Source organism: Malaclemys terrapin, chromosome 8, assembly GCF_027887155.1.
Source record: "Malaclemys terrapin pileata isolate rMalTer1 chromosome 8, rMalTer1.hap1, whole genome shotgun sequence".
Lineage (NCBI taxonomy): Eukaryota > Metazoa > Chordata > Testudines > Emydidae > Malaclemys > Malaclemys terrapin.
The window spans coordinates 51,674,868-51,698,497 of record NC_071512.1 but is presented as its reverse complement, the minus strand read 5'-3'; the positions used below and the strand labels follow the sequence as shown (position 1 = coordinate 51,698,497).

Sequence of the window (23,630 nt, the reverse complement as noted above, 5' to 3'; positions counted from 1 at the left end):
TGTGGAGATGCACCAGAGCGCCCTGCCTCCTCCTTCCCAGATGGGCATGTATGTTAGCGAGAGAAACCGCTCCCCCCCTCCACCCTCCCCGCCTACCTCAGGGCACTGGATATGCCTTTGTCAGGAGGGCAGCCAGGTGCGAGTTTGAGTGTACGCCACCAGCTATGAAATCAGAGCAGTATTTCCCTTTGGGATTGTCTGTGCTGTAACCTCTTGGTAAGCAAACGGAATGGCTCTGTGTTTGCTAAGGAGCCAGATCCGCCCAGTGCTTGGGAGGAAATGGAGCACAGGCTGGGTACTGGGAATATTTTCCTGACAGTCTGAGCTATCGGGTCATGGAATGGTCTGTCAATGAGAACAGTGGAAGTGCTATCACCTAAGCCATTTAGAACCGGACCGAACAAGGCACTGGAGTGAACAGTCTTCCATTCATGCCTTGAAGATGATCAGGCGACTATATTTGTTCTGGGAGCCGTCCACCACTAGTGGTTATAACTCAATGGCTCCTATGCTCCACTGGGGTTGTTCCTTGCGTTGAGGTCCCTCCCCTCCTCCACCACTGGCTGTATTGGCTCAGTCCCCAGGTGTAATGGCTTGTGCTGGGTTTCCCCCCATGGCAGGTGCATTGAGGATTACAAACTTGGAGTGGATGGGCGGTCATGCCAGCTGATCTCGGAATCCTGCCCAAAGGGAGGTGACTGCGGGGAGAGCCGGGAGCTGCCCATGAATCAGACTCTGTTTGGGGAAATATTCTACGGGTACAACAACCACTCCAGGGAGGTTGCAGCTGGACAAGTGCTGAAAGGGACCTTCAGGTGAATACCGTGTCCTCACCTTTCATCAGGCAGGCGCTATCACTGTGCTTGTCTGGAACCTGCCACGCCCCTAGGAAGTCACGGTCTGTAACAGTCCCAGGTCCATAGCTGCTTGTTTCTGTACAGTTAAGGGTTTTTTCAAGGAAATGGGGGATACAGGAAAAGGAGCTAACTGAGGGCTCATGGGTTTGCTTTGCTGTTCATCTTTGCTGTTTACAGTTGCTGCTTTAAACGCAGCCCGGGTTGGGTGCGGTTGAAAGCCCATCCTATCTGATGGCTCTTCTGTGTTGCAGTGAGTTGTTGGCCACAATCCAGTTCTTAATGGCCAAGTCCCAGGTCCTTGGAGGTCTTTAGGCACCTAACAGCTAATACCTTTGAGGCCAAGATCACAAACCCACCAGCCAGTGTTTTGCAGGAAGCTAGGGCTTAAATAGACACAGGAGATTGGACAGTAGGTTAAGCGGAGGTGCATTGACAATGCAGTGTGTGGCGGGGAGGTTGAGCTTCCACTGATCGTGCAACGCTTGTTCTCCTTCTGATAGCAGAGGGCCCTTTAATGCAGCAGACAAAGGCATAATGAGAGCCAGTGGCTGGAACCTGAAGCTAGACAAATTCAGGGTGGATAAGGTGCATGTTTTTAACTACTGGAGGTGGTGGATTTCTGTCACTTCAGGTCTTTAATCAAGATTGCGTGTCTTGATAAAAGAGAACCATGCCAGAAGTTCGGGGTTTGATGTGGGGATCACTGAAACGCTGTGGTCGGTGCTGTGTGGGAGAGCAGGCTAGATGAGCACAAACGTCCCCCCAGCCTTAAAACCTGTGCCTGTATTGCTAGACCTCGTTCTCCTGGGCTGCTAATCCGGCCACTTTAATTACAGACACGCACACAAGTGTTAACTCTCTGGAATTTGCAGGCAGAACAACTTCGCCCGGGGCTTGGAGCAGCAGCTTCCAGATGGCCTGGTGGTGGCCACTGTCCCGCTGGAGAACCAGTGCCAGGAGCAGATCTCTGAGCCCACACCCGACCCAGGCTTTCTGACTGGTGAGTGATTCCAGCCACGTTTTGGCTCTTCTTCTCCCAGACTCTGTTTGTGGAAGGCTGGAGAGAGTTCTTAGCGCCTGGAAAACAGGGCAGAAAACCTTTCACTGCCTGGCTTCAGCAAAGAAAGACCTCCCTGGCCCATCAAAAGTCAGACAAGGCCCAAGCCTGGGAGACCTCAGATACCCTGGCTGCTCCTACTGACCTGTGGGCACCCTGGGCACATGCCCTTTCCCTCAGCTACCTTCTGGGGGATCACCACATGATCACTGGCTGACTAGCCAAAGGTCCCATCCAGCTGCCTGGCATGGCAGGATAGCTCCCTGAGTGCTAGGAGGCACTCATTGTTAGCTATTGTTCATATTGAAGTGTCACCTACTGTCCCAATCAGGATCAGGGCCCCCAACAAACACATTGCCCCAAAGAGCTTACAATGTAAATAGACACTGGGGAAGCTACGGCACAAAGAGGTAAAGTGACTTTCCTCAGGCTGCCCAAGAGCTCAGTGGCCAAACCAGGACTAGAACCCAGGTCTTTTGAGTTCTAGTCCACTTCCCCAAGGGGAGTCCCATAGATCTCCAACACTGAGTCAAGCCTCATTCTGTCTGACATGTATATCCACACAGTAATAAAGACCCCTCAGGTCAAATGCTGCCCTCACTTACGCTACTGACCTCAAACTGCGCTTCCCTTTTCAGCCCTGCTGGCTCCAGGGTGGTTACACAGGTGTAACCAAGGCCACGCCATTACACAAGCAGTTTTGTAATTGGAACTTAGTTAACAATTCTGTTGATGAGGCACAAGCTGGAAAATAATCCAATTCATTCTCCAGAGCTGGGCTGGCTCTTCACAGCTGACAGTGGTAAAAAGCAGTAAAACCTTGTATTTTTCACTGAAGTCAGCAGATCCCAGCATCATTCTGAATACACACGGGGGGACAGAGGTGCTGAGTAAGAAGGGACCAGTTTTGCATAACCACTTTTCAGAGGAGAACCACACATTCAAGTTGTCAGTAACAGCGAGCAGTGAAGTAAGAGGAATTTCAAGGCCCAGGAATGTCCCCCTTTCCATTTATTAGCGCTTGGAAAATGCGGCTTTACTCTCCTTGCACAATACAGCTGTTTAGAGCCTTGGAAGAACCCTTGACATGGGATAGTTTGTACCTTGGTTTGCTTGTTCACCACCCTCTCGGTGCTATTATCTCATATTGCATAAGCAATAAACGCAGCAAGGTTGCTAACCAAGTGGGTGGTAGGATATAGTGTATCCTTTTTGGGTAGTGTAATGGATTGACTGGTCCATCTGTCATCAGTCCCCTACGTTGGTTGGACCCATGGAATGTAGGGTGACTATATCGCCCACTATTGTCCTCAGCCTATAAAGAATAAGCCCTGATAGCTAAGGGCAATTCTTCTTTAGTTGGAAGGATGGAGGCCTGTCTTTTTGGAGCAGAATGTCTTGCCCCAGGCACATGGTGCTTAACTAATGACCAGTCTTGTGTGTAAAATTGGCTGCCCTGGATTTATGACGTTAGTCACCAGAAGTGACAGTCAGATGAAGTACTGCCTACTGTCCTGTGACCCATATGTTGCTGGAGATTTAAAGCTGACTGTGACTGTTTCGAAACTACCAGAAAATGCAACATGCCAAGAAAGGGTGTTCAGGAAGCACGACATTTATAAGAAATCCATAGCCGCTGCTCAGCCGGTGGGTGCTTTTTCACTCCTGCCCAGGGCCGGCTCCAGGCACCAGCGCAGCAAGCAGGTGCTTGGGGCAGGCAACGGAAAGGGGTGGCACGTCCGGCTCTTCGGTGGCAATTCGGCAGCGGGTCCCTCGGTTCCTCTAGGAGGGAAGGACCTGCCGCCGAATTGCTGCTGAAGAATGAAGCGGCAGCGGTAGAGCTGCCGCCGAAGTGCCGCTGATCGTGGCTTTTTTTTTTTTTTTTTCCGCTGCTTGGGGCGGCAAAAATGCTGGAGCCGGCCCTGCTCCTGCCTCACTGCACTACCTGCTATTCCAGCCCTGAACTGCATACACAGCCCTGCCATGCCACCTAAACCTTGGCCAGAAGAACCTTTTTTTTTTCCAGTTCTGGGCTCCCTCCCCAGCTCTGCTGCCTCCCCTCAGTTCTGACCTTCCATACCCCACGTTATCCCAGTTTGTGCTGTCTCATGAGTCAACCCTGCTAGTTATGTCACATGGTCATATGGTTTTAATATATTCATTTGAGTGGGCGCAGACATCCATTAGGTGCTAGCCGGAGGCCCACCAAACATATCCCGGCAGCAGCACCTCAAATCCAGAGGTAATTGTGCATTTGTTCCCTGTCACCACTCACCCTGGTAATTAGCTCTTCTCCAGTTTTGGATGGGGCACCATGGAACATGTTGCCCACGCTCTGAAGTTAACATGCATGAGTCCCACCAGGAGCACTCCAAGGAATTTGGAAGGAGCTGGTGGATTGAAATCCAGAGTTAGGAATCTCAGTGTAACTCTGGGAGGTAAGAGCTATGGCTGGAGTTTTCCAGGGCACCTAAGGAAGTCAGCTGCCTCGTTTGGGTTTGGGTGCCTGCGTTTCCTTTGAGAAGCCCAGCCCAGCCGCAGATCAGAAAGAGCCAGTTGGAAGGCAGAACATCTTTTAATTTGATTGAAATGGGTGAGAATTTATATGAAGGCTTTGTTCATGTTTTGACATTTGTTTACTGGCGCCCGTTAAATGAGACTGTAGAGGCAGGCAGCAGGAATGGAATTGTTTCATTGGTGGATGAGTGTTCCCGAGCATACGGCTCGAAAATGGAGTCTCTTGGCGGTACCAAAGAGTCTGCATCCCAGCAGCAGGGGCTGTGCTTGGCAGCACCATCTGAAAGCTGGAGATCTTCACCATTAGGCAAAAAAGTTCCTTCTTGGTCCACTCAGACAGCTGCTCACCTTGGACAGCTAGAGTCAGCGACCCTCATTAGAGCACATGCGTAATTGCAGATGTTACTGTTGGTTCTAACATTCTCCAGCTCCTTTTTCTTTTTCTTTTTTTTTTTTATGGCGTAAATGGCACCTCCTTCCTTAGCCCCCATGATCCTGTTATTCCCTGCGGTCTCTGGCTGGGGCGCTGATCATCCCGCGGCCGTGCTTCCTTCTGAATTGGAACCGCTGCTGCCCCGTTCCTAGTACTGGGCAGCATTATGAAACACAGTCAGGAAACTCCGAGTGAGTTTTGCTGTTGCCAGCGACCCGGGAGTTAAAAAGCCTGGCCGTTTTCCTTTCCCGTGTTTTACCGCTCGCCTTCTCAAATGAGAAGTGCAGCCACCTCCATTAATAATACATAGGAACTGAACGTTTTATAAACTCACCCCTGTCATAACTATAAAGGGAAGGGTAATAGCTGTCCTGTGTACAGTACTATAAATCCCTCCTGGCCAGAGACTCCAAAATCCTTTTCCCTGTAAAGGGTTAAGAAGCTCAGGTAACCTGGCTGGCATCTGACCTAAAGGACCAATAAGGGGACAAGATACTTTCAAATCTTGGGGGGGGAAGGCTTTTGTTTGTGTTCTTTGTTTTGGGACGGTGTTCGTTCTCGGGGACTGAGAGGGACCAGACATCAATCCAGGTTCTCCACATCTTTCTAAGCAAGTCTCTCCTATTTCAAACTTGTAAGTAAATAGCCAGGCAAGGCGTGTTAGTTTTCCTTTGTTTTCTCAACTTGTAAATGTACCTTTTACTAGAGTGTTTCTCTTTGTTTGCTGTACTTTGAACCTGAGACTAGAGGGGAGTCCTCTGAGCTCTTTAAGTTTGATTACCCTGTAAGGTTGATTTCCATACTGATTTTACAGAGATGATTTTTACCTTTTTCTTTAATTAAAAACCTTCTTTTTAAGAACCTGATTGATTTTTTCCTTGTTTTAGATCCAAAGGGGTTTTGGATCTTGATTCACCAGGAGTTGGTGGGAGGAAGGAGGGGAATGGTTAATTTCCCCTTGTTTTAAATCCAAGGGGTTGGATTTGTTTTCACCAGGGATTTGGTGAAGGTTTTTCAAGGTTTCCCAGGGAGGGAATCCATTGAAAATGGTGGCAGCCGAACCAGAGCTAAGCTGGTAATTAAGGTTAGAAGTTTTTATGCAGGCCCCTACATTTGTACCCTAAAGTTCAAAGTGGGGATCTCAGTCCTGACAACCCCTCATGTAAAAGGGTTGCCGTGAGCTTTCCCTGCCTGCTATGCACCGGTTTGGATGTGGAGAGGTCACGGGGTAAAGTAGAGGAGAGACCGGCGGGTAATGTCCAGGTGATGATTATCCTCTGTGTGGAAAATTTAATCTAGCAGAGGTGTGAGGCTTGATTTTCTGAGGTGCTGGCACCCCCAAATGCCATTGCCTTTCCTAGTAGCCTCTGGGGTTCAGCACTTCAGCAAGTTAAAAGAAGGGTTCACTGCCCCCTCCCGCCAGTGCCTCACTCCTCTTTTTCCCTGCACCCGGTACTTGCCAGCCTAAGGGGTCCCACTGGCTTTCTTATCGTCCATGTCCATTCCTCCTGGCATGGAACACAGCGGCAATCACACCGCGAGGTGCATTAAAGGCAGCGCATACGGCAATGCCCAGTGTGCTGCATTCAGAGATGGCTCATTAAAAAAGTCTAATTAGTGGAGTAATGAACAAACCGGGACATGCCTTTGGGACCGGCCTTCCAGGAAAAACCCACAAAAGGCCTTGTTATCTTCAGAAGCCGAGCTGGGGATGGAGCGAGGAAACAAACCCAAACACATTCCTTTAAAGTTGTATTTTTAATTGCTGGAGAGTCGCTGACCCTCAAACCATCTTTTAGTATAATTAGACTCTTACCCCACCCAGTTGTTTCCTCCAGTGCAGTCCCAGCTCATTCTGCCACCCAAGGCAAGATTTAATTGGGCAGAACTGTCCCTTTACAGCAGATCAGGCAGCAGAAGCCAGACGCTACCTAGGGCATTAGCTTCGAGCCGGGTTTGCGAAGCCCAGGCAGTGAGTACCCCCTCATAGGAAACACTGATAATGATAATGAGTTGCAGTTACAAAGCTTATAGGTGACTAAAAAACAGGGACGGTGTCTTATGGTTAAAATGGGGAGTTGGGAGAGCTGGATTCAATTCCTGATGCTATCACTTCATTCAGCCTCCCTCTACCTCCTCTCCAAATCTGTAAAATAGAGACCATAGTTCTTTCCCTGTGAACTCCTCAGGGCAGGCAATGTCTCTTACAACATATCTATGGAACACCTAAGTCAATGAGGCTCTGATCTCAGTTGGGGGCGCTAGGTCCTACTATAACATAAATACTAATCAAGTATCTTCCATCCAAAAGGATTCCAGACCACTTTCCAAACTCTGGGCCAAACCCTGGGATCTGAACTCCCAACCACTGCCTTGCTTGTTATACCCTGTAAGAAAAATGAGAGTTCATTTGCAGCTGGATACTTTAGCCTGTATCAAAGCCTTCAGAAGAAAATCCGCCCTGTCCCTTTGTTGCAGTCAGCTAAGCAGTCTGTACTGGAGGCTGAGACATTACACACATTCATTTGTCACGACTTGTCACAGCATCTTGGAGCTTTCAAAGAGCAGGCACCAATCAGAATGCAGGGATGTGAGCCCCTCCATTTTAAAATGCAAGAGATCATAGCAACAGCCGCACTGCATCAGACCTGTGATCCGTTCAGCCCAGTATCCCAGCTCCAATAGCAGCTAGCACCAGATGCTTCAGAGGAAGGCGCAATCAACCTGAGAAGATACAAATATGGCGTAACCTGCTCATAAGGGAAATGTATTGCTTGGCTTGTGCTAAGGGAAGCAGTGTGGCCTAGAGGATAGAGCACTGGATTGGGACTCAGGTTCTATTCCTGGCTCTGCTCCTGCCTTGTAGGTGGCCTTTGGCAAGTCCTGTCCCCTCCCTGTGGCTCAGTTTCCCCACCTGTAAAGTGAGGAGAATGGATTGCCCTGCCTTTGGAAAGCACTTCGAGATTGGTGGCTGAAGTGCGAGCTAAGAGCCTGGGATGAGGAGGTTTAGTATTTAAGTGGGGTTTTCAGAAGGCCTCAGTGTTGGTCTAATTCTGCTCACGTTGACGGCAGTGGTAAAAGCCCCACTGACTTCAGCGAAAGCAGAGTTCAGCCCATACGGAACTCTTCTGGACTTCCCAGCCTCCCTCCCTAAGACACAGCACCCCTATTTCCCCTCTGTGTGCGCTGAGGACGGTCTTGCACACCCTCTCCTCCCTGAACCACACTCCCGGCGTGGGGCAGACTGCCCATTGGGCAGCTCGCCGCTCCCCAGCGCTGAGGGGGTTTCTCTCCCGTCTCCTTCAGGGATGGTGAATTTCAGCGAGGTGTCTGGATACCCATTGCTGCAGCACTGGAAGGTGCGTTCCGTCATGTACCACGTCCGGCTCAACCAGCTGACCATCTCCCAGTGTAAGTATCGCCGGGCTGCAAGCCGGGATCGGGAGGATGGTGGTAGAATAGCCTTTGGGTTGAGTGAGGTTTTGATCCTATTCTCCTTGAAAACCAAAGGCTGGATTGTCACAGCCCTTACTCGGCCATGCAGGGCCGTAAGAGGGAGTAAGGCCCTGCTGGGGTGGGGTTTGTTGGGAGCTCTGGCTCCACCCCTTCTCGTATTCACTCGTGCCTTCTACGTCTCATTGCTTGCTGTGTCCGTTCCTCTGCAGCTTTCAGCAACGCCCTCCACTCTCTCGATGGAGCCACCTCCCGAGGCGATTTCGTGGCCCTGCTAGACCAGTTTGGCAACCACTACATCCAGGAGGCAGTCTATGGCTTTGAGGAATCCTGCTCCATCTGGTATCCCAATAAGCAGGTCCAGCGGCAGCTCTGGCTGGAGTACGAAGACATAAGCAAAGGTAAGAGGCCTAGCCAGTGATCAAGAACACACACACATCCTTCCAGAGAGCATATTGGCAGATCCCAGCTGTGTGGAGTCAAGGTAAGGGAGCCCTTTTCCAGGCCAGGTGTGCCTGACTGCACCGAAGGAGTGTGTTCCCATCTTTATACAGGCTGTTCTCTATCCCCCCCAGTGTGGACTCCTACAGCCAGTCATGTGATGGTGTTGTGATATGCTCAAGCTCAAGCTAAGACGCCAACTCGTTTTGCTTGTTGTTTAGCCCTGATCCAGCACCCATTGAAGTCAATGGAAAGACTCCTGCTGGCTTCAGTAGTGATTGGATGAGGTCATTAGGGACGATAAAAAGCCAAGCGCCCAGAGAGATCAAAGGCTAATGCATTCATGCCACCAAGCCTTCCTGCCTCTTAGCTCATATACGTCTTTAATCTTTGTCTCTTCCACATCGGCACTCTTCTACCTGGGTCTTGAGTCTGGAGTTTCCTCCTCTCCAGTGTTCCCCCCCCCCCCCGCCCCGAACCTTAGCTTTCTTTTACTTCTATACCCAATTGTGAATTGGTCTCTGTGTAGGAGTCATCAGGAATCAGACAATTGAGGGAGGCATGTGTAGCGGACTACTTCTTCCTGGGTGAAGCTAGTCAGCTTGGTTAGAGAAGCTTGATGTGGAGACAGAGAATCTAGGTGCTTTCAACCTGTGAAATAAAAGGTGAATCTGTGCGAACAGGAAATTCCAGGCACACACCACGGAGGCGGAAAGGGTAACTGCACACGCCACTGTGCTGTGTGTAAGTACAGGGTCTCCCTGCACATGTGTATGCATGCCATGTGGGGGTAAGATTTCCAGTGGTGCAAAGGGTACTTCAGCACCCACCTGCCACTGAAAGTCAATGGGAATTGGGCACCTACGTGTCTATTTTTCTTTTGCTCTCATTAACTGCCTCCCTCAGACATGCTGTTTCACAGTGAACAGTGTAATACTGTGGGAGCAAAACCAGCTGTGACATTGTGCAAGATTCTCCACACACCCCCAAAGCTTTCGTAGCTTTATTCCAGTTCTGCATGGCATTTACTTTTAGCAGTCACTCCTCATACAGTACTGATCACTTGGTACTCTGTGGATCAAATCTTACTTTTCGGAAAACACGTCCATGCTGATGTTTTTTACTGAATGCTGTGGCTGCTGGTGGTTAAGGTCAAAATACAAGTGATTTCTTTGATTTGCCTTGATGTTTTCAAAGGTGCAGTAGGAAGGAATTTTGTCCAAATTAAAAAAACCTAGTAAGAAGACCAAAAAAGTGCCACCGTGGCTAAACAACGAAGTAAAAGAAGCAGTTAGAAACAAAAAGGCATTCTTTAAAAATTGGAAGTTAAATCCTATTGAGGAAAGTAAAAAGGAGCATAAACTCTGGCAAGTCAAGTGTATAATTAGGAAAGCCAAAAAAGAATTTGAAGAGCAACTAGCCAAAGACTCTCAGGCTAACAGCAAAAAAAAATTTCAAGTACATCAGAAGCAGGAAGCCTACCAGACAATCAGTTGGGACCACTGGATGATTGAGATGCTAAAGGAGCACTCAAGGATGATAAGGCCACTGCGGAGAAACTATGCATTGTTTGCTGAGGGAGATTCCCAAACCTGAGCCATTCCTTTAAGGTGACAAATCTGAGGAACTGTCCCAGATTGAGGTGTCATTGGAAGATGTTTTGGAACAAATTGATAATTAAACAGTATTAAGTCATCAGGACAAGATGGTATTCTCACAAGAGTCCCGAATGAGCTCAAATATGAAATTGCAGAACTAACAACTGTGGTATGTAACCTTGCATTTAAATCAACTTTGTACCAGATGACTGGAGGATAGCTAATGTGAAACTAGTTCTTAAAAAAGGTTCCAGAGGCGATCTCAGGGATTACAGGCCAATAAGCCTAATTTCAGTACCAGGGAAATTGGTTGAAACTGTACTAAAGAACAGAATTATCAGACACACAGATGAACACGATATGTTGGGGAAGAGTCAATATGGTTTTTATAAAGGGAAATCATGCCTCACCAATCTGTTAGAATTCTTGGAGGGGGTCAATAAACACATGGACAAGGGTGATCCAGTGGATATAGCATACTTAGACTTTCGGAAAGCCTTTGACAAGGTCCCTCACCAAAGACTCTTAAGCAAAGTAAGCAGACATGGGATAAGAGGGAAGGTCTCTCTTGGATCAATAACTGATGAAAAGTCAGGAAACAAAGGGTAGGAATATATGGTCAGTTTTCAGAGTGGAGAGAGGTAAATAGTAGTGTCCCAGGGGTCTGTATTGGGACCAGTGCTGTTTGACATGTTCATAAATGATCTTGAAAAAGGGGTAAATAGTGAGGTGGCAAAATTTTCAGATGATACAAAATTACTCAAGATAATTAAGTTCAAAGACTGTGAAGAGTTACAAAGGGATCTCTCAGAGCTGGGTGACTGGGCTACAAAATGGCAGACAAAATTCAGTGTTGATAAACGCAAAGTAATGGACATTGGAAAACATAATTCCAATTATACATACAAAATGATGGGGTCTAAATTAGCTCTTACCACCCAAGAAAGAGATCTTGGAGTCATTGTGGATAGTTCTCTGAAAACATCTGCTCAATGTGCAGCAGCAGTCAAAAAAATGAACAGAATGTTAGGAACCATTAGGAAAGGAATAAATAACAAGACAGAAAATATCATATTGCCTCTATATAAATCTCTGGTATGCCCACATCTTGAATACTTTGTGCAGGTCTGGATGCCCCATCTCAAAAAAAGATATATCGGAACTGGAAAAGCTACAGAGAAGGCCATAGCTTCCATATGAGTAGAGATGAAAAAGACTGGACTTTTCAGCTTGGAAAAGAGATGACTAATGGGGGGGAATATGATAGAAATCTATGAAAGGTTGACTGTTGTGGAGAAGGTGTATAGGAATGTTATTTACTCCTCCACCTAACACAAGATCTAGGAGTCACCCAATGAAATTAATAGGCAGCGGGTTAAAACGAACAAAAGGAAGTACTACTTCACACAACGCACAGTCAACCTGTGGAACTTTTTGTCAGGGGATATTTTGAAGGCCAAAGGTATAACAGGGTTGAAAAAAGAACTAGATACATTCATGGGGGACAGGTCCATCAATGGCTATTAGCCAGTATGGGCAGCGATGGTATCCCTATCCTCTCTTTGCCAGAAGCTGGGAGTGGACAACATGGGGTGGATCACTTGATGACTGCCTGTTCTGTTCATTCCCTCTGAAGCACCTGGCACTGGCCACCGTCAGAAGACAGGATACCAGGCTAGATGGACCTTTGGTCTGACCCAGTATGGCCGTTCTTATGTCCCATTCAGGTGAATGTTACAGGTTATGGGAGTGCTATTTACAGCCAGCAGGAATTTGCCTGACCTGTACTGTAAGGAACAACAGTGCACTTGCAAGAAGTGAACTAGACAATCTAATAGATGGTTTTCATCTCTAAGTTTGGAGATTCAAACTCCTGGCTCTAAAATAAATAATGGGACTTGCTCCGTTCTGGCATGATGGAAACTCGGCTTCTATGCATGGGTCTAATTTGGGAAATTCACCTTTCTGGGAGTCTGGATGGATCACTTGGATTTGTACGGCTATTGAAGCAGGGGTTTGCCCAAAGCCACCTGTGACACTCTGTACCTCGGGGGACACCCTACACCCCCATGTTCATCTTTATAAAATGATTGTATGGTATCCAATGCAAAGTTTGTCATGTTGGGTGTCTTCGAAAGGCTCATAATGCACTGAGCATGGTTGTTATAGTGATGTTATAGTAATTGTTACAGTAAGGTTATAGGTTATATTTTCAGGTAGATAGTTATGAGGCTGAAAATGTATCCTCATGACTTAAAGCAAGCCCATGCAAAAACTCTCCAAGAACAGAGAGGCAGTTCACACCTCATCCGGACATGGATAGGACAAACCCAGACCAACCTCACAGGAACAAAGGACACTGGCTTAGGCAGCAACAAAAGAATCTATTAGACCCTCGAGGAAGTCACCCCCTTCCTTTGGGCTGTTTGGGACTGCAATGAGGTAATGCTCACCTGACACGGGGGGAGGGGGAGGGCAAAGCCAAGAGGAAAGAAAGGACATGATAAAAGGGAGAGAGACATTTTGCCATGCTCTCTCTTCCACCTACATCTACAGACACCACTACCATCAAGCGACTGAAACGCTGATCAAAGGGGAGAGCCTGACTGAAAAGCCAGCCTGTGGTCAGAAGCATCAAAGTTTTTAAAGACATTGAAAGTGTTAAGATCAGCTTAGAATGCGTTTTGCTTTTATTTCATTTAACCAAATCTGACTGGTTATACTTTGACTTATAATCACTTAAATCTACCTTTATAGTTAATAAATCTGTTTGTTTATTCTACCTGAAACAGTGCATTTGGTTTGCAGTGTGTCAGAGAATCCCCTTGGGAGAACAAGCCTGGTACATATCAATTTCTTTGTTAAATTGACGAACTTATATAAGCTTGCAGCATCCAGCGGGCATAACTGGACACTGCAAGATGGAGGTTCCCAGGGTTGAGTCTGGGACTGGAGATATTGGCTAGTGTCATTCACTTGCAAGTAGCTGGACGCAGCTTATGTGCCAGAGGATGTGTGTGAACAGCCCGGGGGAGGGAGGGGTCCTCACAGCAGAGCAGGGTAAGGCTGGCTCCGAGAGTCAAGGATTGGAGTGACCTAGCAGATCACTGGTCCAGATAACACCAGAGGGGAACGTCACACCACCCTCTTTAGTATTAAGTCCACTGTAGTTCAGCGGCAGGATCTCTCTGAGCACAGCGATTTTTCTTTCCTCTATTTCCTCCTTTTTTCCCCTCCAGTCTGGGCCGTTTCACCGGGGTCTCTTCCTTTCTGCAGGCCTTGCAGTCTTCTCCTTCCTTCCTGTACAGTATCTCCTTTCAGCTTCCCTCCTGTTCCAACTCCTGCCACTTTCTCCTCTTAGCTTTTAGTTGGTGAATGTCCAGATATTGATTGAAAAATTGCAAGAGACAAACCATTCTCTGTGGCTGCTGCTTTCCTCCTGCGCCTGCAAAGCTGTCCCAAAGTGGTCCATTTCCAGCACAATGGGGAAGCTAAGAAGTGCCCTTTCTCCTTTTTGGTTTAACAGGCTTGTTTTGTTTGCAGGGGTTTCTGAGTGAGGTTAGCACTGTCCTATTTCTCGGCAAAATGTTTAAACAGTAAGTTCTGTTGAGCGTAGAAGATGGAGACAAACTGACTTATTAACTGAGGCGCTGGTTCTTCTCTGACCCCCCTTGTAATGATTGTCAATTGCACGCATCACACTGTGGGCTGAAGTTCCAGGGAAGTGGCCTCTGGGGTGAATGTGCAGTCTGTGCTGATGGAGTCCAAAGGTTCCTCATCAGACTTAGCCCTCGGCTCTGTGCCTAGAGCAAACGCTGACTTTGAACAACTCAGTCCTGAGTAACTCTTCCTACTTCCTCTTCCTTCTCTCATGCTGCTTCCTGCCCAGATCAGCAGTACTGTAGAGGTCCGAGAGAGAAATTAAGTACATAATCCCTAGGGACAAGTAATAGTAGCAACATAGTAGAACCTCGATTTCATGAGCATCAATCTTACGAACGACCAGTTACACAACCATTTTTTCTTGGCCGGGGGAAAACAAATCACACGAGATGAAGAACAAGTCTCCATCTCTTCACATTCCAGTGCCTTCAGTGCATTGGAAGTCACTTTGTAGTGGTGTGAAGGACATGAAGATAGCAATGCAGTGCATGTTCTGCAACTTAGGCACTGGACCTCCCGTCCTTTTGAGATGCTCATTATTATGATCTTTTCAGTTTTATGAACTCTTCAATCCCAGGGTGGTTTGTAAAATAGGGGTTCTACTGTAACTAGAACTGCTTTCGTATGATCTCCAGCTACAGCAAAAACAAAGCCCTGAACAATGAACATCCTTCGCTTAACTACTATTGGTGATCTGAAGATCCCCTCCCACCCTACGTGGTTGTCCTATAGGAACTCCTGCACCCTGAGTGGTCGATGATTCCATGCTAAACCCCAGGGGCTAGTGTAAATGAGCATGACCCCACTGACATCAGTGGAGCTGTGCTAATTTACCCCAGCAGAGGATCTGACCTCCTGCTGACCTCGTCCTCAGTGCCCCTGGGATGCTGCCATGTAATATCAACCCCTGGCAGCTCAGTGCCACAGCACTGCAACATCTCTTGCCGTGACGTCCTTGCCGGCTGAAGCTGAAGGAGGCAGGAGCATCTCCTCCAATTTAAGATGGGGGGATTGGTTTAATCCTTATGTCTCGTAGGGCCACGTTCTGCTCTCTGTTGACTTCAGGAGCCTTACTCAGGCTTGGTGCTGGTGTGGCCCAACGCACAATTTGGCCACAGCGTCATTTTCCAGTGTCGGGTGGTTGCCAGCTGGAGGGCAGAGAAATGACACGCGAATCCTACCTTTTCATGTCCAAGAAAATGACTGTCCCATGCCGAGTGCTTCCTGTGGAGTGGGCATTCCGGTAGCTCCAGCTAAGTGACATCAATGCACTTTTCTTTGAAGTGGGAAGGATCTGTCAGCCTCTCTGTTCAAAGCAAATGACAATGAGACAGGCCGGCAGATCAAAGTTCCCTTTCTCATGCCAGCCAGGTGGGTTTTTAATGGGTCCCTCTTTCATCGGAAGCACCTCCCACGTCCTCTGCCAGTTACATGAAAGAATCAGGGAAAATCCATACTGTCCATGTGGGAGAAAAAAGGGACACCTCAGTAGATGCCAGGAGAAGCCCTGGAAGTTCAAGAACTACCCACCTATTCCCCTTTTCCTGCTAGGTGCACTGGAGTTTCACAGAGAGAGCCACTGCCATGTCAGTCCATCCGGCTCTAGCAAACTGAATGGTCAGGAGAGATGCCTGGGGATTTGAATATCACCAGCTTTACTAAATCCTGAAAATGTGGCTGCATAGCCACTCCTGGCCATGCTGGTGTGACAGCCGCTGGCTTGGTCAGCACACCAGGGACTGACCTGGAGACTTTCCGAGCAAAATATGTGAGCTGCTGTAGCTTGAGCTACAGAACCAAGTCTCCCTAGCGGGGCCTGTAAACAACTTGTGTCCTTTGTGGATTGATACAGATGGAGACCAGTAACACCCACCAGTGGGTTACGCTGGCCAGGGAAATGTTTCTCTCTCCATCCGGATCCCACGGACTCGTGGTAAAATGCAAAACATTCAGTTAACCTGCAGCAATTAGAACTTTGCATTGGTGATTTGCATTCCAAGATAAACATGTCTTAGCTGTTTCTCAGCTCTCATTGAAATCAATGGCAATTAGGTACCTAGATACTTTTGAGGAGCTGGGCTTAAGTCTTCTAGCTAGAAGTTATAGCTGATCTATTAACCTCTTATGTGGACCAAGCATTAGAGGGGGACAAAGACCCATGCTCTCCTACTGCAGAACCTGCTGAGTGCATGTGCAAATGCTTGAGCAATTACACTAGAGTCCCTGGTTCTTTTGGGCCGGGCATGCAAGGATCCAGATTGCACTTCTTGCCAATGCAGGGTGATGGTAGGTGGATTAGGAGTCCTCACACCCTTCCCGCAGAGCTATGCACCACCTGGCTGAAAGTTTTTACACTACTGCAGACTTACTCGACTCTGCCTTGGTTTGTCTCGTGTCCCTTTTTATTTGCCCAGATTGTTCATTGCAAAGTACATGAGAGCTGAGAGGCTGTTTGCAAAGAGCTGATTGGATCCATGTACATATGCCGTCCATTTGCAGCGACTGCTAAGTTGTAAGAGACCTGCCAGTATTCCTTGCGAGGCCTGCTGCAAAATAGTTCTGGCCTAGTCTGGAAAAGAAAGCGTGGAATCATTCTAAAGATCCATAGGCCTGCAAGCCGCGTGCTGATGTTTGCAGGGACCGAGAAAACATACTTCACATGCAGCAAAATACTCATTTGAGATCCTGTCCCAACCCACCCAGAGATGGAGCATTCCTGGGTCATCGCATGCATCCCACCCTCCCCATTTGTACCGATCACCTGGCCGATGACAGCTAGTCGCTAATGGCTGGAGAGACACATTTTGAAATAGTCTGTGGGCCTTTCGAAACAATACTGACACTTTCCCTGTGATAGCCGGAGGTCGTGGGTTTTTTTAAACACTTAAATTCTTGCGATCCAGAGCATATGTTCTCTTGTGTTCTCTTGTTATCTTTTAATTGGTTTCTGTTATAAATTTAATACCAAGTGTTTGTGCCGGTGGCAGAGGCTGCTGCCGCTGTTGGAGCTGGGGATGGCGCATGGCAGCCTCAACACTTTGTGTGTGAAGTCAGAGCCTCATTACCATTACCATTCCCATTTCCCACCCACTCTCCTAGCTGCTTCCCCACCGGGTAGCTCCTAGGCCGCGGATCTCCGGATTGCTCCTTGTAGTCGTTGTTTAGTTCGTGGTCGTTGTCCCAGATGCTCCAGGATCAGAGGCACAAAGGTGCCAGGAAGAGCCTTAGGGGCGCAGTTAGGGCTCAGCTCCACCTAGGGATCGTTGAGTGGAAATGTGGTGTCCTGTGGAAAGGATTTCACCTCTAGGCCAGAGGGGCTTGCACGGGCCTTTGCTGCAGAGTGAGATGAATACAGGCTGGAGGGTGGCCTAAGAGTTTCCTGGGTCAAGTGAAAGAAGGGGGAAGGATGCCACCTTCTCCAGACTGGGAGGCTCTAGCCACTGCTCACGTTGCCTTCTCCATGCCCCTCCAGCCTGTACAAAGAGGCATTGTCCATAATAGGTTCCATTAATCACCTGCCCTCTCCCCATGTCCCTCTGCTTTGGACCCCCAGCGCACTGAGCGTATGGGGAGGAAGCAGTGTTTTAACTCAGGAGGCTGGGACAGCAGCCAGATAATCAGGGCAGCTTCTAAAACCATCACCATTGAGCAACGCAAGACTTGTCTCCTTCTGAGGCTAACCAAGCCCCCCATCCATGTCAGACCCCCCAAGAGTATGGGCTTGTAGTGGGGCAGCTGCCCCACTCTGGTGTGGAAAGGGTTAAAGCAAGCCAAAGAGGCTGTGCAGAGCCCCAGCCAATCATGGAAGGGCTTATTGGGAGCCAATCAAGTGGAGGCTTGAAAGCAGCCTATCAGGGCCAGGCTGGGCCTTATAAGAAGGCTATAGGGCAGAGAGGAAGGCAGTCTCTCCCTGGAGGGCAAAGGGAGAACAACTGGCTCTTAAAGTAGGGGTGGGGAAACTTTTTGTCCTGAGGGCCACATCTGGGTATGAAAATTGTATGGTGAGCCATGAATGCTCATGAAATTGGGGGCTGGGGTGTGGGAGGGGGCGAGAGCTCCAGTTGGGGGTGTGGGCTTGAGGGTGGGGCCAGAAATGAGGAGTTCAGGGTGCAAGAGGAGGCTGGGGCAGAAGGTTGGGATGCACGGGGCGTGTGGCTCCAGCTGGGGGTGTGGGCTCTGGGTGGGGGCTGGGGATGAGGGGTTGGGGTTGACTGAGGGTGCTCTGGGCTGGGACCAAGGGATTTGGAGGGCGGGAGGGGGATCAGATCTGGGGCAGGGAGTCAGGGGTACAGGCTCCAGGTAGTGCTTACCTCAAGCAGCTCCCGGAAGAAGCGGCATGTCCCCCCTCCAGCTCCTATGCGGAGGCGCAGCCAGGCAGCAGTTCCCAGCCAATTGGAGCTGCAAAGGCAATGCTTGGGGCGGGGGCAGTGTGCAGAGCCCCCTGGCTGCCCCTACGTGTAGGAGCCAGAGGGTGGACATGCCGCTGCTTCCAGGAGGTGCATGGAACCACAGCACATGCGGAGTGGGACAAGCCCCTGACCCCGCTCCCTAGTTGGAGCGCCGGAGCAGGGAAAGCCCTGGACCCTGGTCCCTAGCGGGAGCTTGAGGACCAGATTAAAATGTCTGAAGGGCCGGATGTGGCTCCCAGGCCATAGTTTGCCCACCCCTGTCTTAGAGAAGCACCTAAGACAGAGCAGTGTTGGGCTGGGTCAGCAGAGGCTGGGAGGCTCAAGGCTGACAACTGCCAGACTGGGGCCCTGACACAACGGCGCAGAGAAGGTGCTGGGACTACAGGGAAGTGGCCCAGGGAAGTAGGCAGTAAGGGAGGGTTTGAGGAGGGCAGTAAGTGGCTGCTGCTAGAGAGTCCCTGGGTTGGGGCCCAGAGTAGCGAGCAGGCCTGGGCCCCCCCCTTTCCCCCCCGCCCATTTGCCAGTGATGAGAGTGGCTAAGCCAGACTGCAGTTAGTCCTTGGAGGAAGAGGCTAGACTGAGAACTGCAGTGAGCCATTGAGGCGAGTGATAGAGCCAGAAGCTGCCGGTCCCCTGGAAGTGGGGGGAGAGCCAGCGGAGCAGGCACAGCCAGAGGGCAGTATCCAGAAGCAGATGCCGCGGTCCGGGAGTGATGTGGGTCTGACTGTGAGGACGATGGAGACCGAGAGAGTAACGGTTGGCGACACACCACTAGCAACAGTGCATCGCTGAAAGAGCTAATTCCCAAACCAACCAGCAGGAGGCTGGAATGAGACATCTGCTAACCCTCCGCGGCTCTTCCAGCTTGAACTGGAGAGCCTGTCTTCTGTTGTTCCCCATTTTTTTCTTTCTTCTCTCTCCGTGTGAATTCAGGGCCTGTCCACAGAGCGCGGAGCCAGGTTTTCATGAGCTCAGCTCTCATTTAGGCCGTAATAAGAGTGAGCTTATCCAAAGCGCCCAGCAGTTGGCAGCTCCCGCTGTGCCATTGGCGGGTGGGTTTTCAGAAGCTCCCAGCATCCAACAGGATGAGCTCTTTTGAAGATCTAACCACTTATTTTGAGACCCAGAGAGGAGCTGAGTTCTTTTGAAAATTCTGCTCCATCCTGTGAGGTGACAAGCTCTCTTGTCTCCTGTTGATGGGAAGGCTGTCTCCTGTTGATGGGAAAGTTGGAGGGAAGGCTGTCTCAAAATGCTGGGCCTTGCCTTTTGCTCTGAAGGCAACAAGACTCTCAGCCATCCAGCCGTCTTGACCTTTCCCAGGAATGAGCCCCATATCTATGGGGTCGTCATTGTGAAAGCCCCTGCTCCTGCACACAGGTGAGTCGCTCTCGAGCTCTGCTGTTCCAGTGTGATGCGACTGTCGTGACAGGTGACAGTCATGGAGGGCGAGGCTGTCCCTCAGGTAACTGGGGCTGGCCCCATCTCAGCTTGCAAAGATGGGAACCACCATTCCTTTTACACAGGCTGTCAAACGGCTATCGGAGGGGAACAACTTCTGGGCACTGCAGATCTGAGGTGGTTTCTGACCATCAGCTTAGGAGTCAAACCCTTTATGTTCCAGTTCTGCTAGATAGGCTGGTGTTGGTTTTGATGGTGGAAATACCTTAAAATCATACCTGGCAGATTGAAGGAAATGACTCTTACAACATCTTGTGTTGCCACTTATTTAGTTATTAGTTGATGATGGTCTTGTTCCCTGGTAGAACAGGAGACTTTCCTGACCTGCATTGTAAGTTAAGGGCTGGGAGCTCAGAGCCTGTGCATGGGAACTTTTGCATTATTTTAAATGGAAATAAATAATAACATGATCATCCCCAAGGGCAAATTCACCCTGCTCCACTGTTGTGACTCTGTTACTATTGCATCGGGGCCATCAGTTTACAAAATATTTCCATCTCGCAAGCCAGCATAGTCACCTTGCAATGCCATGCTGTAACACAAGATCCTTAAAGATGTTTCAGGGACACTTTTGATGTCCTGCTAGCAAAGTTACTGGATGGCCTGCTCAAAATCAGGACAGTCCTATGTGAATCCGGACCGCTGACTGCCCGATTATGGGTGGAATACTGTGGTCATTGTATTAGGAGAAGGTCATCATAGAAATTGAGAAGCTACTGCAAAGGGCAAAGAGAATGTGTCAAGGACTCCAGGGTCTTGGGTATTGACTAGGATGTTATGTCCTTTGGAAAGGAAGAGATGCAAAAGGGCAACTCGATGAGTTATTCAAAATCCCAAAGGGACAGGATTGAGAGAAGCGATGTGGCTGTTTGAAGTGAAGGGAAGGCCAAGAGCTCAAGGAGCTAGAGGTGAGGTGCCTTTAGAGAGCATCGTTTATAGATTAGACATTGCCCAGCACAGCAGCAGAATGAACAGCTTTTAGACAGAGCTAGAAGAGTGTTTGTAAGGCAAAGGTATTGTGGGATCCAACTGCTAAGCCCAACTGGTGGGGAAATGAAGGAGATGGGCTCTTCCTCTAGACCAGGGGTAGGCAACCTATGGCACGTGTGCCGAAGGCGGCACACGAGCTGATTTTCAGTAGCACTCTCACTGCCTGGGTTCTGGCCACCGGTCTGGGGGGCTCTGCATTTTAATTTAATTTTAAATGAAGCTTCTTAAACATTTTAAAAACCTTATTTACTTTACATACAACAATAGTTTAGTTAGGGGGGAGGGATAGCTCAGTGGTTTGAGCATTGGCCTGCTAAACCCAGGGTTGGGAGCTCAATCCTTGAGGGGGCCACTTAGGGATTTGGGGCAAAAATCAGTACTTGGTCCTGCTAATGAAGGCAGGGGGCTGGACTCAATGACCTTTCAGGGTCCCTTCCAGTTCTATGAGATAGGTGTATATCTCCATGACTCATAGAAAGAGACCTTCTAAAAACGTTAAAATGTATTACTGGCACATGAAACCTTAAATTAGAATGAATAAATGAAGACTCGGCACACCACTTCTGAAAGGTTGCCAACCCCTGCTCTAGACTTTTATGTGCCCTCCATTATGTCCCACATCTGCCAAGAAGCCCCCGCTCCTGTTGCCAGTGACCTTGCTGGATTTCAGTGCTAAATTCACATGCTGCCTCCAGGTGTAGGCAGAAGCAGTCAGGTCCCAACCCTCCCTTGTCCCATGCCGCTCTGGGTGTTGCAAACCTGGCTTGTCTCTACCCTCTTTACACTGATGATGTTGTTCAGAGTCCTATATGTACACAAAATCTGGATCCAGTCCCAGAACAAGCAGATAGCTGCTCCCCAGCCAGCCCTTCGCACGCACTACTCTCTCCCCCACTGCTAACAGAGATTAGAGCATCTTGAATCCTGCTGGGATACTTAGTTCCACCTCTCTCCGTGTCTTGTTCTCACTCGGCAGGTAGAAGCCAGATGCGCTCTGCCAATCCTGAAGCACACTGCCAGGATTTGTTTGGCTTTGCAGGAAGCTGGGCACAGCTGCTGTCTTTGCTGGGTAGAAGCCAAGGAGGCTGGCGAGCCTTTCTTCCTCTCCTTCTCGTGTGTCGCGTCTCTTCTCCTTCTCTCTCTGTCATCCACCCACCCACCCCCATGTATGTGTGGTGAACCAGGACAGTGGGCTCAATTGCTTTTGCCCAGAACAGCAGCCACCTGCACTTGCAATGCTCTAGACCACTCTCAACCCTGCCTAGATCCTTTTGCAGCTCGCTCCCAGCTCCAGCACAAAGGAGAGGTAGAGGTGAGGGAAAGCAGGAAGAACAGGGGTTAATAGGCATCAGGGTCTAATCGTCTCCTCAGATCTAAGCGCACCCCCACACGTGAAGTCAGTAGGAGTTGAAGGAGGGCCCGATCAGGTGCTGGAGAAGGTACATTAGTTCAGCACATTCTTGCTCTTCTGGGTGATAGGGAGAGCTGTCTGGTGTTTGGGCACCTCTTTGATGGAGCCCACGCTCTTCTCAGTTCCCTGTTCCAGATTAGGACTTTCTACACCTGATCTTGAGGGACACTTATTATGTCTGCTCAGCATCTAATACGGATCTCCCTTCCAGGTGGGATTTTCAGGCGTCTCAGCACCCAGCAGCTTGCATAGAGAACATGCGCACACAGACAGCAGGAGCTGCTGGGTGGGGAGGTCTTTTGACAATCTGGCCTCATATTTTCAGAGCGCAGCAGCAGCAAGAAAAGCTCGCTGCCTTTCTTTTCAATCGAGAAGTTTCATTTGAAGATTTCCCCTGGGTATATTGGGCTGTTTCGCCCCATGCAGTGTTATTCGATAGAAACTTTCCTTGAAAAGAAAGACACTTCACCTAATTCACTTGTTAGTGGAGATTGTCCAGCTTCCGAGGACATGAGCCCATTGCCTCATATCAGCCTGCAGCTCATTTCTGCTGTTTGATCCAGGAGCTTTTGGAGGAACTATACTGCACATTGCTGCAGGAGTGGAATTGATCTTAAATAGGTCTTTTAAACCATTGCTGTCGTATGCTATTCCCAGGCCTGGAACAATTCATGGCGTCACAGCACCACCTAGTGGTCTCCTTGCTGTAGGTTGTTTTAGCTGTTGAATATATTGCAACACTGTAGGTATAGGTGTACTTGGTTAATAGCAAGCAGAGACCATTCAGAGTATCTCGAGCTATTTTGATATCATAGGGACTCTGCAAAACACTGCGTTAAGAAGCATTTCTGCTTCCCTCACCAAAGCGGTCTCATATAAATCAAAGTGATGTCAGTCAGCAATTTTAATCATGATTTAAATCAACATGCAGGAGCCCTTGATCTAAATCAGCAATTTTAATCTTGTTTTGCATTCATACTTTTTAGTTGGTAACCATTAAAAAATGTTTATTCACAATGAAATACAGCCTTTTCATCAAATGGGGTCTTTGCTAACCAGGAGAATACACTATATCTATACACATTTATTCATTCAGATTCTTATTTTTTATCTATTTTTTTATGTTGGAAAATGGTGAATGGCACATTGCTTATTTACTTAATTTTTTACTTTATATTTGTGTCAAGACTCATGTGGCTGGAAATTGGATTTCAATTAAAAATGCACAAAACAGCATTTAAAATTAGTTTGTTATTGGTTAAATAAACCTACCTTAAAGTGTGCTGGATACATAAGAGAAAAGTAATTATCAAAATCTATTTTGTATTTAAAACCAAGTGAAG

At 48.6% G+C, this 23,630-nt stretch overlaps 1 protein-coding gene across 3 annotated transcripts in view; it reads left to right on the top strand.

The window, feature by feature from the left end:
- ASTN1 (astrotactin 1) overlaps nt 1-23,630 on the top strand; it is a 205,026-nt gene that overhangs the window by 154,924 nt on the left and 26,472 nt on the right. For all 3 annotated transcript variants that reach the window (XM_054038231.1, XM_054038230.1, XM_054038232.1), the window contains exons 13-16: nt 621-815; nt 1,730-1,857; nt 8,171-8,275; nt 8,530-8,718. In XM_054038231.1, the coding sequence (XP_053894206.1) occupies nt 621-815; nt 1,730-1,857; nt 8,171-8,275; nt 8,530-8,718 (617 nt within the window). The remainder of the gene's footprint in view (nt 1-620; nt 816-1,729; nt 1,858-8,170; nt 8,276-8,529; nt 8,719-23,630) is intronic.